The following is a 14,260-nucleotide window of genomic DNA, read 5'->3' on the forward strand; positions in this document are numbered from 1 at the left end:
AGTGTGTTTCATAATTTTTGTTGAGATAAGGAAGGTACTCCTTTTAGTCCAGTCAAATTAACTCCAAAAGTAGTCTAAACTGGATGTTATCACTTTACTCAACTAGACCAAGTGTATTCTATGTAAAAAAATCCGCTGAATCCGAAAATAATAGTCCCCCTGGCCAGAAACTCCCGGAACATATTGTTATAAACAAACAACGAAGAAAATGTCGTTTTTTTTCGCATTTAACTTCAATTATCTCGTTAACTACTGAAAATAAAGAGAAATTAGTTTGTTTGGAATTAAATTTTCTATGATATACAGTTAGGTATTGGAGGTTCATTTTCAAATGTTATTGTATTTACGGAAAAATATAAAAAAAGAAATCTCGAAGATTAACTATCTGTTTTTACTAAGTAACATTCATACCAATCCGTATTTGGTCACTTCTTTTGATGTCAAAACAATAAAACAAACCCGATCTCCGTAGGTATGATAGTCATTGATTAATTAAATAAACAAATTTAAAAAACGAAGCTTTGTCTTTCACACTGAGCGACTCCCGGGGCGTTCTCAATTTTTTTACAGTTAGTGAACCCCAAACAACCTTTTTCAACAATTCTGCCGATAATTCTTGCAAATCGACGGACGGTGAAATTTTTTTTCAAAATCCGAAGAATTTTCTCAGTTAACAAATGTAATAAGTTCGAAAATACAACAAGAAATGTAAATATAATAGGCGAATGGAAAGCTCTCGGGAAAAGAAAATAAATAAAATAGTTTTAGCACTTTTCTCAGAAATTTTACCATTTCATTGTGAACACCCTGTATCATTATTGCATTATGCGGGTCACTCTCAACTTGGGCGCAAGCCTGTTGAGGGTCCAGAACAAGAGAGGGATAATAAATAAAATAAATAAATAAAAATAAATCACTAAATCTAACTTTCTCATTATCAAAGTATTGCCTTTTACTTTTTCTTCACTTCAAAAAAGATCGCTACGATTCATGAAAGTGAAGCTTTACTTACATATGGGGGATTATTTGAAAAAAATTAATAAGATTGCAACATTGACAAAAAATCAAAAAATGAATGGGTTTCAACGTAAAGGTTAACAAATGACATCGAAACAACTATAAAAAGAGGACACCCTGTACATTCAAAAATGATTTCTATAAGACGCGCAACCTACTATAGATATACTAAATAGTTACATTTACACAAAAGGTTTTTTTTAATTTTTTTTCCAGGTACGAGCTAGGAAAGACCGATGCACTGTTGCAGCACCTGTATAATTAATTGCAACTCTTCTTTTGTTAATCTGAAATTATCATAAGTGCCCATTTTCATTTGAAAAAATTTAAATTGGTTTGTCGACCGTGCGCCCCTTGGAATGAGGCGCCCCTAGGTCCCGGCCTTGTGGACCTAGTGCTAAATCCAACTCGGGAACTAACGCTTTTCTGACTTGATTCACCATAACATGATATAAGCTCCATCCTAGGAATATTAAATGGTTTAATCGGAGCTATGCGGCTTTTACCAAAAAGGAGGAGGAATTTCTTTTTTTGGGGGTCAAATTATGCGAGTGAAACTTTCGAGGGCGGTAATGAATTTCCCCGGAGACGGGTTTTCTTGACGGAAAATTTTCGGAAAATTGTAATTTCGACACAAAACCAGAAGGGAATTTAGTACCTACATAGAAATTATTCTAAGGGCGAGTTTTCTCCTCGATAGCGAGTACATTTTCCTTTGAAGCAAGTTACTGGCGAATATTTTAGCGGGGAAAATTCCGAGGGCGAATCTTTTTTGAGGATGAGTCCAGCATCGTCACGTGCGTAAGTACATGTTAAATTATGCGATAGTCTTGTAATCATTTTACAACTTGTTTCGGCGATAATCCGCTTTTAAAATTAATGTAAAATTATACTGTAACAGGTATGTAACATTTTCATTACGCGGTCTACTGAAATTGACACCCGAGGCACTCTAAAATTAGACGGACGGGAAAGAGGAAATTTGCGCGAGATGAAAGAGATCCCTTATTCGGCGTATGGCAGTTACTTTAGTGCGTTCAAATCAAACGTTTATTATGAGTCGGTCGGCACTAATAGAAAAATCTACCCTAAACCAATCGAGCCTTGAATAAAGGGTTTTGTATTTGCTATCAGATCCGCAGTCGATTTTAAGTTATGAATAAGTTTACGGGTAGCTGCACGTTTGTTGATTTGTTGCGGGAGACCAAGTGGAAGTAATACGATTGTGTTTCGTTTGAAAGGACTTGAAGGTTGCTAATTTCCGTCCTGAGATAAGAAGGAACGGCGGTGTTTCAAAATTGTATCTGTCATTTTTACTGTATACACATGATGAAGTTATTTAAGAAATTTTATTTTGGGTGCGATTCTCAGAACTACATTATTGGGTAAAGGGGTCGGAAACTCAAATGGAAAGTGATGCTTTGCCAAATTATTGAAGCGGTAAACTTAAAACACTCCTAATCAACTCCAAAGGAGCTCGCTGGTTTATTGGAAATGCTCAAATCGTTAAATCTGTATTAAAGGGAAACCAAATTTCATGATTTGCATTTCATTTAGTTAAAAGGAGGGGCCACACTTCCAAAAAATATCAAGATGGGCATCTTCCAACTTAGTTAGATTTGTAAGAGTAAGAGTTGAAAGAGAGTCTAATATTATCTTGATGGAAAGTATTGAGAGGACGATAAAGTTATCAGAAACAAAAATTGATAAAAACAAGTGGAATTCGTCTGCTCTAGAGAATGCTATAAAATGGAGCTTTTATAGTGGAAGTTATCTTACATTGATGGCTACAATCTTAGAACATCAATGCCTAAATTGCATAAATTTACATTTTTATAAGTCGTCTTTGCATATCATTCTTTGCCCCCTTCATTTGTTGCAAACGGTTCTCTATTATGTATATTACTATCAGAGTAAAAGGATTCACTGTTTTTCATATTGCAGTTTAATTTATCTCTGCTTTGGTAGTAACAAGAGTAATTTGAAATGCATTTCAAAGGTCAGGCGTTTGTGAAAAGTGGATTAGGTACCTATACATATATTATCTTCACAAATGAATCCTGAATTATTGTAGGTCTTATGTACATGTACATGTAACCATCGATTTTCTAATGCAGAAAGCTAATGCTACGAGTAGGTAAACTCCAGACCATCATTCTCTAGGTGGCTTTGTTGCTGGGAGCAATTCAAGACTGCATGAGGATAATGAAATCAGTAGAATCCATAAGTTCCACTCATGTTGATGGTAATTGGAAGTGAACCAGCAGCGATTATGGAAAATCCCTTGAAAGTAGAAGAAACTGGTTATAAATCTGCTGTTGAAGAATTAAAGGAGAGGTATGGCCGTGATGATCTTCTTCTTCAAGTCTATATCAGAGAGTTGCTGAGGTTGGTAATTTAAAATGCTATAAGTCAGGTCAATCTGTCCACGATGTATATTTGTGTATTTGTTCTAAGATGAGGCAAATTAAATATCCCGGTCAAAATGTTGTTGCAGTGAATTGTATTTACAATGTTATAGGTTACCTGCGATATTGCGTAGAATCGTTCGGAGACGAGTGTGGCGGAATTAAAGACGGTAAAAATTAATGGTTCCGTTTCGGTTTTTCATTTGGGCAACTAAACTTAGTGACATGAGAATCGCAACACCAAGGTCGCAATCTATTAAAATTATTGGTTCCGTTTCGGTTTTTCATTTGGCCAACTAAACTTAGTGACATGAGAATCGCAACACCAAGGTTGCAATCTATTAAAATTATTGGTTCCGTTTCGGTTTTTCATTTGGACAACTAAACTTAGTGACATGAGAATCGCAACACCAAGGTCGCAATCTATTAAAATTAAAAAAAAACAATGTAAACATAATTTTTATTAATAATAGATCCCCCACCCCCTCCCGGGGCTATAAGTTACTTCACTTTTCTTGGCATCGATTCTAGCAGACGGCCGATTTCCTCTTGATGTCCTCTATCCCAAGCAACCGGTAATTCGTTCTGTAGAGCTTGTAGCGTCGGCGGAGGATGCGCTTGAAAAAAAATCCCCACTCCTTGGTGTTGCGATTTGCATGTCACAGAGTATACATAGTTAGATTAGAAAGAGAAAAGCTTAACTTCGATCGCAAGGGCGTGTGTGTTCTCTGTTCAATTTTTACGATCACCCAAGTACAATCGTTCGATTTTAAGAAAGATCGCCGCAAGCAAAGAGTGCCGGAGAATATTACATTGGCCGTGCCAATTGTGGACCAATCCCAGAAAACTTATCAAGCGTCTGTGGGTCTGAATTGTAGTAGGGCCTAGTTTAACCTCTTATATAAAATTGTGCGAATAGTCGGAAGTAAAGTACGTAACGCAGTGTTATAAAATTTCCAATCTGTTTGAGTGCAGCCCGTATGCATACTCAACTGCTATCACTACGTATAATAAAATGAGCTTCGCCGTTACAAGTAAAAAGCAATTTTTAAACTATGGCCACATAAACCACCTAAAAAATGGTGGCAAGAACCGTTTAAAACGGTCTTCGTTGAAAATCAGAGATGCTTAAATCGTATTTGAAATGGTATTTAATTACAAATAATACTTAAGCGAAAAAAGTGTGTGCAGAGTATAGTTGGAGTTTGGCTTTATATTTCTGTTCACTAATACCCATAACTCAACTTATTTCTTCGAGAATTTAACGGAAGTTCTAAATTGGCTCGAGGTAAATACAAGCTTCATTATCCTGAAAATTTCCATACTACGAGAGACAAATTTGTACCAGATCCCAAAAAGTGATCCAGTTTTAAATTTTTCGTGGAGGGAGCTTTTTCAAAGCGTATCATTTGTAATCTATAGAAAGAGATAGCCGTGAGTAAAATTAATTGTAATTAAGAATGCCGTGGAGGTTTAATTTTAATTTTATGTAGTGTGAAAGAGGGTCCTCAACCCTTGTAATATAAGTAACCGTCACAGTGATCAAATCAAATTTCGACCTCATTAATTTATTTTACAGTATTCTCAATTATGATGGATTATAGCAAATAGGGTGAAATGCGCAAAATTGGCTACCTATTTTCTGAGAACAGAGTATAGTCTACTTCACACAATTTTTTTTATTTATTTTATTTTGTGGGAGGGGTTTCAGCCAAGGTTGCTCTATCAACCTAACCCATTAACATTTACAAATATCCATGCCCGAACCCGGATTCGAACCAGGGACACTTAGCACCACAGTCCAGCTTTTAACTGAACTGCGCCACACGGGCCTGCAATGAACAATGGAGAGAAATATGGAGGAGCACAGTCCAGGGGGAAGAATATATTCCTAGTTAGAACAACATAAAGGATTGAATGCACTGTACTGAGATCTGCGCAAAATAGAGATACCAGAATTATAGCCAACTTTTTGTAAGGGAGGAGGCACTTTAAGGAGAAGAACATTCGAACTGGTGCGATTAATTGTAACGGTAGCTCTCAATTTGCGTTTATATTTTCGAATGTTATAGAGATAGGTAAAGTTATCATAATTTTTAGGATTATTTTAAATATTTGAATAGTTTAGGTGTTACATATCATAGAAAGTGTACAGTGTGTCAAAATTACAGATTCGAATTTTCCAAATAATTATATTTGGTGGAACTGTAAAAGTTCGTGAGTAGTGGGTGAAATTAACGGTCGTTTTTGTTGAACTGTATATACGCAGAGATCTTATAAGTAGTTCCGGAAATCGTTGTCGAACGGTTGAATTAAATTCGGTTATCATTAAGGCTGCGTGATTAAAATTAAGCTAATGCTATATTATGGTCCCATTATATCTTCGCTCTTCGAGTACTGTGAGTGTGATTAATGCCATTGGTGTGCAAATTAACCCGATTTTATTTTGATGTCTTTATCCGAACAATTAATGAGGTATCGTCTGTATACGCAGTACATTCAGTGGAATAGACAAAATTTAAAAAATCATTAACATACACAATAAAAAGTAGAGGCCTCAAAATTAGCCTTGAGGAACTCCATACGCCATGCGGATTAACCCTGAATTAATCAATCATTGTTTCCGTTCGGAAAGGTAGGACTGTAACGGGAGCATTAAAATGGGGTTACCTTTTTAGAAATTTTGAAGGGGTTGGAATTGGATTTCGTTAGGGTCGCTAGGTATCCGGCAGAGTGGTTCTATTAGATAGTAGGTTTTTCAAAATTGGTTATTCTAAATTTCCTTTTAAGTCAATAACTTTCCAAAAGGACGAAGCCATCCGGCAGTATCACGGAATTTTTTCTTTTGTTTTGTAATGGCGTGTTCAAATTGAGCCCCCAGTTTGGCGCGAGATTAGCTTAAGTTCCTCGGAAGTGCTATACAATGTGGATTATGTGGTTGGTAAGATAAAAAACTGCTTATCTATTCTCTGTAGTCTATCATGTAATTTTTAGCATAGCCTGATGATGGGTATATAAAAAACCCGAAATCGATCGCTTTAGAAAACAATAAAAAATATTCGTGGTTCTTTTATACAGTCTTTAATCATAAAAGCAGAACCAGAAAAATGGAGATCTTCATAGAAAATATCAAAAAACTGCAAATTCCGTGTTTATTGGATTCAACGTGGATTTGATCGTAAAGGGATATACTTTATGGGTGGGTGAGAGGGTGTCATTGGTTGATTTGAGTCTTATATTAAGTAGTTTTGGAATTAATCAAGGAGTTGCAAATTTAAATTCAGTTTCTACAGCACAAGCTAAAGTAAGCAAAGGCATTATTAAGTACCCACCGGAATTATTTTGAGGTGTAAATTATTGCCTTTCGAAAACAGAAACTCGGTCGGTAGGAGATTGTAACCAAAGACGACCGCCTTCCGGTACGAGTCAGGAATAAGCTACATCTATTTTTGGTCTCCTTCCGCAAACCCTAAGATCGAGGGTGTTCCAATTGCCCAAATTAGAACTGACAATTTTGCGATACTGGACGTTTCGATAATTCAATATTTTTCAATTTGTGTATTTAGGTATTTGCTATCAAACTGACCGACGGTGGAAAAGATACGTTTTTGAATTTTGCAGATAAAAAACAAAAAAGACCATTTTACCAAAGTAATTTTAATAAAATGAGCTAGCGTGGGTACATTTTGGAGCAAAAATTTAACTTTACCGTAAACAGTCAAATATACCCTGAAACTTTTCTTTCGTGTTTAAAATTATATGTTAACTTTTTCCTTCAGATCTTTTTATTTGTGTTTCGATATTACTGGAATTTAGATTAGATTTTAGGTTTGCTTTTATTACACTCTTAATTAATCTGATTAATTTTCTGCTTATTCTAATTATTTTTTTTCCTTTATTACGTTTTATGCTCACCGTGGAACAAAAATTTTATGCACCGAACTTTCTCGAACAATTAAATTCGAATTTTACGTGTCGCAATGGCGCTGTTACAATAATCCTGTCCTTAAAACGATTTACGTGCGGTCGATAATATTCAATATGCTCAAACTGGATAACCGTAGAGAAATAAATTGTTTTACAAAGGAAGGCGAAAAGTTGCAAACTTGAACTACCTACGTCACAAACTTCCATTACAATTCCATTCAGAACTTCATGCCCCAACTTCTTAGCTTCGTTTTCAACTTCTTTTAATCCCCCAAAGCCCCGCATTGTAAAAACGGGCAGTGTGCATGTACTTTCGGCCTCATTTTCCACTCGAACTCAATTCAGTTTCAACGCACGTTACGCTTTTTTATTATTTTAAATTTGTCTAAACTTTGGGCTCCTTGCGACTTTATTATGGGATGCGAGTATATTAAAAGTTTCTAAATTATTCTTTCTACACCTTCCAATGTTATACAATGGAAACGTTCATCGGCCCTCGCATCTTACGCTGATGCCTAAACTTAGAAAGCTCTTTTAAGCTTTCCCGGTATGTATGCGTCTGTGGACTTCACCGGTGTTGTTTTTAACATTTGAAACGAGAAGTTTTAGATTCCTCTATAGCAATTCTCAATTTTAAACTTTCCCTATGTGTCAACTAGTTTGATCCTGTCCTCATTTGACACAAATATGTTTAAAGTTATAGACAAAATGGTTTCCAGCATGTCCTTTCCACCACTTTTTCTAAGAGCTAATTTTTCACTTGACAACGTGGATCTTATGTATACACGACTTCTAATATTAAAACAGCAAATCAAACAACATTTTATCAGAAAACTAATTTCATGCCGCTTTGAACGAACCCCATATTGTTATTGCTTTTTGTAGGGAAAATATATTAAGGGTGTAGACATTTTTCCGTAGCCTAATAATGGAAGGATATAAGCACAAACAAGATTGATATGCGACTTTGGACAAATTTCCGAGAGATTGTTTTAGACTAACGCCATTAAAAAGGCAAAGAAAACTACCTTTGTGTTGTTTTCGCTCAAGTGTACTCAGGGAACTTGCCGTTATCTGTCAAAGAAAAACACATCGGCAGCCGATACGCCTACATCACAAATTGAAGTAAAGCGGGATTTCTTTTGCCTCCTATAGATTTGTTTACTTTTCCAATGACGAAGATATTTTAGTTCTTGCAAACATAAGAATTCCAAACTCTGTATAATCTTTTCTTTGAATTACATCTACAATTTTATATGTATTTTACGATTTGAGCCTTTCCCATTCTCAGGTGTATACAGGGTGCCAATTATGTATTATGGAATATAGTAGGTATACGAGTATATCTCGAACTCTAAAAGAACGCTTCGTTGATGTTATAAAATGTACATTCCTCTTAAATGAGAGGGCTAATTACAGATGAAGCAACAATTGTTGATGGAAGAATTGTCGTATAACAGATGACAGCCGAACCTAAAGAAAAGGTACACTTAAAGTAAATGAAATGCAAATGGAGGTACTTACGATAACGAATAAAAAACGCAGTTCTATCCTCCTAAGGAGTTAAAGGCGAATCCGACGAAGACGAAGGTCGACAATCGATAACCATTGCGAGGCAAAATGCGCTCTAAAATGGCATGGATGGAGCCATCTATTCAAAAGTTACGAGGATCTTTCACTAAATGCCTGTAGTGAAGAAAAGAAACCGTTACAATTTGTAACCAGAAATGTGTGTACCATATGTTCTGTTTGATTGGGGTGGAGAAGACATTGACAGAATAACTATATTGCGCAAAAACGACCTGTTGAAGATGTTGGAATGAATGTTGGATTTCTGATGGGACTTTTAAAGTAGTTCCAAAGTTATTATTTCAGCTATACAGCATCCACGTGCAAGAAGGTAGCATTTCGTGACCTTGTGTTCTAGCATTATTACTCGGAGAAATATACACAAGGTTGTTTAGGGCTTTGCAAAATTTGATACCGAAAGCGGCACCGACAAGAATTCTTCGAGACGGCTGCAATGGACTCCTTCCAAAAGGAGGTGGCACAAATAGCTGGATGTGTTTTCCATCTCTCCTAGGCAGGCTTAAGAAATGTTGAAGAGCCTCCATGCATTCGCCTACGAGAATTTGCTTCCTGATACTTTCCCCTACGGAAAATTGACCTAGATATATTTAATGTGATAGTGTCCGAAAAGTTTCAGAGTCAAACCTTCCGGGGGCGAATATTCCCAAGGCAAATCTTCCGTGGACGACCATTTGTAACAGGTCGTCACTTTGCCACTTCATAAATTGATTTTGAATTTGTATTTTGTTCAACGGGGAAATTTACACATATACCGCTTCACAGCGAACGTGAAAGAAAACATGCCTGGCGATAATAAGCGAAAAACACTTATGACGGTTTTCTATTGGTTGTTAGGTCACGCCAATTAAGATCATTTGCGTTAAGAAAATTAGATCATTCTTTTTAAAATCGAGCTTGCTATTCGCCTAAATGGGATTCAATCACTTTTTCAATTCTAACTTTTAAACATGGCACAAAAGGCCTCTGTAGTTCTTACATCCCATACATAGTACTACGAAAGAAGTTTCTCTACTTTATGACATCTTTTCTGCCCTCCATATTTTTGTCACTAATCGTATATTTTCCGCATATCCAGCAGCGTTACGATTTTTAGCGCATTTCCACAAAAAATGCGCTATTGTTGGCACTTTTTCCGTCCATCTGTCCGTCCGTCTACTAGATATTTACTTTAACAGCTATTATGCTACTTTTTACGCTATTTGGTTCGGTATGGTATCGATGCTTGCACCACGGAAGAATTTTTTGCGTTTATTACTAAAAAAGTTACAGCAAAAATTCATGTACCGTAATTTTACACTTTTGCCGTTTATAGTACTTATAAATTCGATACGCAAAAATGCTTCTTATAGAATCAAATTGAAATAACGTGTCAATGAATAGGTTGTGCATGCGCAGATCGTCGACAGTTCGCATTTTTCAATTCGAAAGTGGGTAGGTATTTCCATTTCATCCAGAACACTCACGCCAATGCTCGTAACCCACAAAGAAATATATATCCAAAACCCATTAATAAATGGGTTTCAGATTACGAGACCGGTAAAACAAAGATAGGTAACTAAATTAACACATATGGCATACCCTCATGGATACGTATCAGTAAATTGTGATTTATAATAAGCAAATATACCGAAAATCATAAACTCAGATGCGAAAATGCAAATTTTAAAAGCCTACAGGCATTACAAAACAAACAGGCCAGATCTAAGGAAAGCGGAAATCTTAGTCCGGCTTAGTGACATTTGGGATGTGAGTATTTATGCATTGAACATTAACTTTCGGTCTAATTTTGGGGTTTGTACTATTCTAGGTAACATAAAAAAACCATTGAAAGAATTATCCGGCTGGATACTTTTGAATTGAAACCGTTTGGCCAACGACCTAAAACTGATATTATATATAAAAATTTTTCATTTAGGGAAGATTTGCAACGACTGATTTGGAATTATCACTCGAAAAATGAACACTTTACTTTGGCTGACTTACTAAAGGGACGCGCGGGAAAATTTTGATTTTGATAAGGGGAAAACTACTTTATATAACATTCTAAAATTCATGGGTTATAAATACAAACACGTATGGACGTAAAATCCTCTGTTAACAAAAACATGTTGCATCCAAAATTACATTTTTGAGGAAATTCTTACAATACCAAAATTCAAGTGAAAATATAAGATTCGTGTATATGGACGAAACTTGGATTTTTCAAAATGGATCCAGCGTCCGAAAATGGGTACACGATTCTGAAATTAAAAGTAATCCGTCTGAAAATAAATCAGAAGGGAAGCGTTTTACCGTTTTGCATGCGGGGTCTCGTTTTGGATTTTTGGAAGGGTGTAATCTATTACAAACTTCAAATAGTAACAATAGGGATTAGATATCACAAAACTATGAACGGGGAGAATTTTTCAAAATTGTGTGGTTAATCAATTACTTCCTGCTCTGAACAAAATTCAAGGTAAACGTGTGGTGATCTTGGACAATGCACCGTTATCATTCGCAGTTGGAAAAATTACCCTCACGTAATTGGAAAAAGGATCAGAGGCAGGATTGGTTGATTAAACACAATGTCAAAATTGAGGGCAAAATTACCAAAAATTATCTTTGGAGTTTAATTGAACCTTTTAAGAAAGACAATAACAAACGCTACGTGACTGACGAATTTTTTAAAGAGAATGGGCACGAAGTTCTTAGATTGCATCTGTACCATTGCCAGTACAATCCTATTGAAATGGCATGGGGGTTCTGTAAAACTTACTACAACAAGCGTATAAATTCTCAACTTTTATCCAATGATAAGATTAAAAATGTATGGCTTGAAGCTCTTTCAAATTGTACTTCTGACATGTGGCAAAATTTTTGTAATCATTGTGAAAAACTAATTTCGGAAGACTGGGTGAAATATATCGGAAATATTTCGTTTGAAAACATTCCACCTTTCATTATTTCATTGGAGGAGTCTCAGTCAGAATCAGGTATTGATAATGATTCAGATACTTCCAATGAAACAATGGTCGTGGAATAGAGGGTTTTTTGGTATCAAAATTTTTGTTTATGACATGGAAAATGAATGGGACCACCAAACTCTTCAAAGTTCCAGAATTTAAGGAAAGATTCAAGGATTTCATCCAGAAAGAACTAGAGGTCACCACATAACAAGCTGGGACATGGAAAGGAATCACAATCCTCACCACGAACTTAGCTGGGGAAACACCAGTTAACACCAAGGAGAAGAAATGCGAGAGCAAGACACCATCAGGCAGCTGCTCTAAGACTAAAAGGTTCCCCAAAGAATAGTAAGCTACCCGCCGGAAATAAGATTAACAGAAATCTACTAATCATCAAACAGCACAGACGGAAAACAAAAGACCCAAGGAAGAACATTCCAATGGCACCGTGGAAGCAAGAACTACACTCAAGCGCAGTTAGGTATCAATGCGGTCGTTGAGGGCATCTCGGGTATGATGGTACTGACTTATCGAGCAGTGGTTGTCTTCTGAGAATCTACACCACACATCTCCCAAAGCTGATCCAGCCCCAGACTAAAGCTACTCGAAGTTTAGACCAGCATATCGCCATTTAGAAGTGTTTAGTTCATAAAGACCACCACCAGCAACCTGCTATTACTAAGCGTATAACTGTAAATAAGTTCATACACAGCCTTTTGAAATTAATAATGTTCATTAGAGCCATTTGCCTACTCACTAAAGTATGAAACGTATTGAGCAAGTTGTTTCTCATGAAATTTACACGTATTAACCTATAACAAAATTACCTCGAAATCCAAAACTAAATCTGGCAACTAGGTTTTGCACATTGACAGGAAATTATCATTTTGTATAAAATGGACATAACCTAATGAGTGACAGCACATATACACAGTGAATTTCATCACCCTAACATGGCCTACCACTGGGACAATAACTATTGAGCGGAGTATACACAAACCAGAATATATTCAACGGAACGGTACAAGGTATACTTAATTTAAGAACGATCAGTATAATGAAAACGTGATGGTTCCTTTAAACGAACATGTACTATCTAAACATTCGTAAGATAAAGAACTATAAGACTATAACTCGTGATGTAATGCACGAAAATCAAACTTATCTTCAAAGTGACAATAATTAATTACAATAATGTACGATTGTGGAATAATCCATACCAAGCAATCCCGTAAAAGTACCTCTTAATTCGTAAAATAAACGTTCTGGACATTTTAAATGAGTGTATATTGCCTACGGCGGACCGTTCCAAACCCTAATGTTTTAGTCCCACATTTCATTGCCTTAAAGTGCGACTTTGGAAGATGGTACATACCCGCAACAACTTAACTTATTCATTTTACTTGTGAGATGTATGTATGCGGTTCACGGAGCAACGCTTCAATATTTAAGAGTAAAATCTCTACTAAATTGTAAATGATGGGTACTTGCAAATACAATGGAATATGCAAGGACCGAAAGAACGTGTTGCCAACTTGGCCACTTCGTCTGTTTTTATGAACAAAATTTGTAAATACACTATCTTAGAGAACACATAAGCAACGGTGCATTTACTCCACTTGACCCTTGTCAGTGTGGATTCAGAACCTCCATACAAAACCTCAAGAAGAAAAACTTTAAAGAGTTTAATCATATCACAATAAATAATGTTATAACAAGGAAAACCCCTTCAGGGAAGATGAAAAATTGTTATACGAATTAACAAAGTAATTTATCGCTCCATACTCCCACGACGGCCACTCTCGCGAGCCATTTATGTCAGAACTTTTTATTTTCTTCCTCTCGGAGGAGTTTTCTATATCTGTGTATTCCATTTTTATAGAATAAAGAATATTATCAAATTGCTCTGCGAAATTCGGTTGAAGCGAATCCTGTTAAATGAAGCGAAATCGTCTATCTATAAGACGCCGGTGCTCTCTCTAACTATAAATTTCGTAATAACGTCGACCGGGGAGGTTATATGAGAAAGTTTGAGATAAGGCGACATTGTTCATCGTATAAACCCTCGAAGATCTAGGGGTTTTTTAAACTAGATTCATTACCGAACAAATGTATATACTCTACATGATCACTCACTGTAGTCCACATTTACTTTTCACAGTTCTTCATTTGAAAGAAATTCACCACAGCAAAATCACATGCCCTGTTTTATCTTCAATTCGGTTTATAAGTAGTTTTATACCTAGTGACAGTTTATTTAATTATAGATCAAGTATTTTAAATATATAATAAGTACAAAACCTATTTTGCACCATTGGGTGTTTGGGGTAATTTGATAACTATGCAAAAAATTTAACTGACTAACCTGTTGAG

General features: G+C 35.9%; 1 protein-coding gene across 1 annotated transcript; it reads left to right on the forward strand.

Moving 5' to 3' along the window:
* Positions 1–10,977: 10,977 nt before the first annotated feature.
* On the forward strand, positions 10,978–11,964 carry LOC116179442. The gene is given in 4 exon segments (XM_031499233.1): positions 10,978–11,313; positions 11,315–11,341; positions 11,343–11,408; positions 11,443–11,964. Coding segments are annotated over 4 exon segments (804 nt in total). The 5' UTR covers positions 10,978–11,124.
* The last annotated feature ends 2,296 nt before the right edge of the window (positions 11,965–14,260 follow it).

The sequence above is a fragment of the Photinus pyralis genome, unplaced genomic scaffold (assembly GCF_008802855.1).
Source record: "Photinus pyralis isolate 1611_PpyrPB1 unplaced genomic scaffold, Ppyr1.3 Ppyr1.4_LG8, whole genome shotgun sequence".
NCBI lineage: Eukaryota > Metazoa > Arthropoda > Insecta > Coleoptera > Lampyridae > Photinus > Photinus pyralis.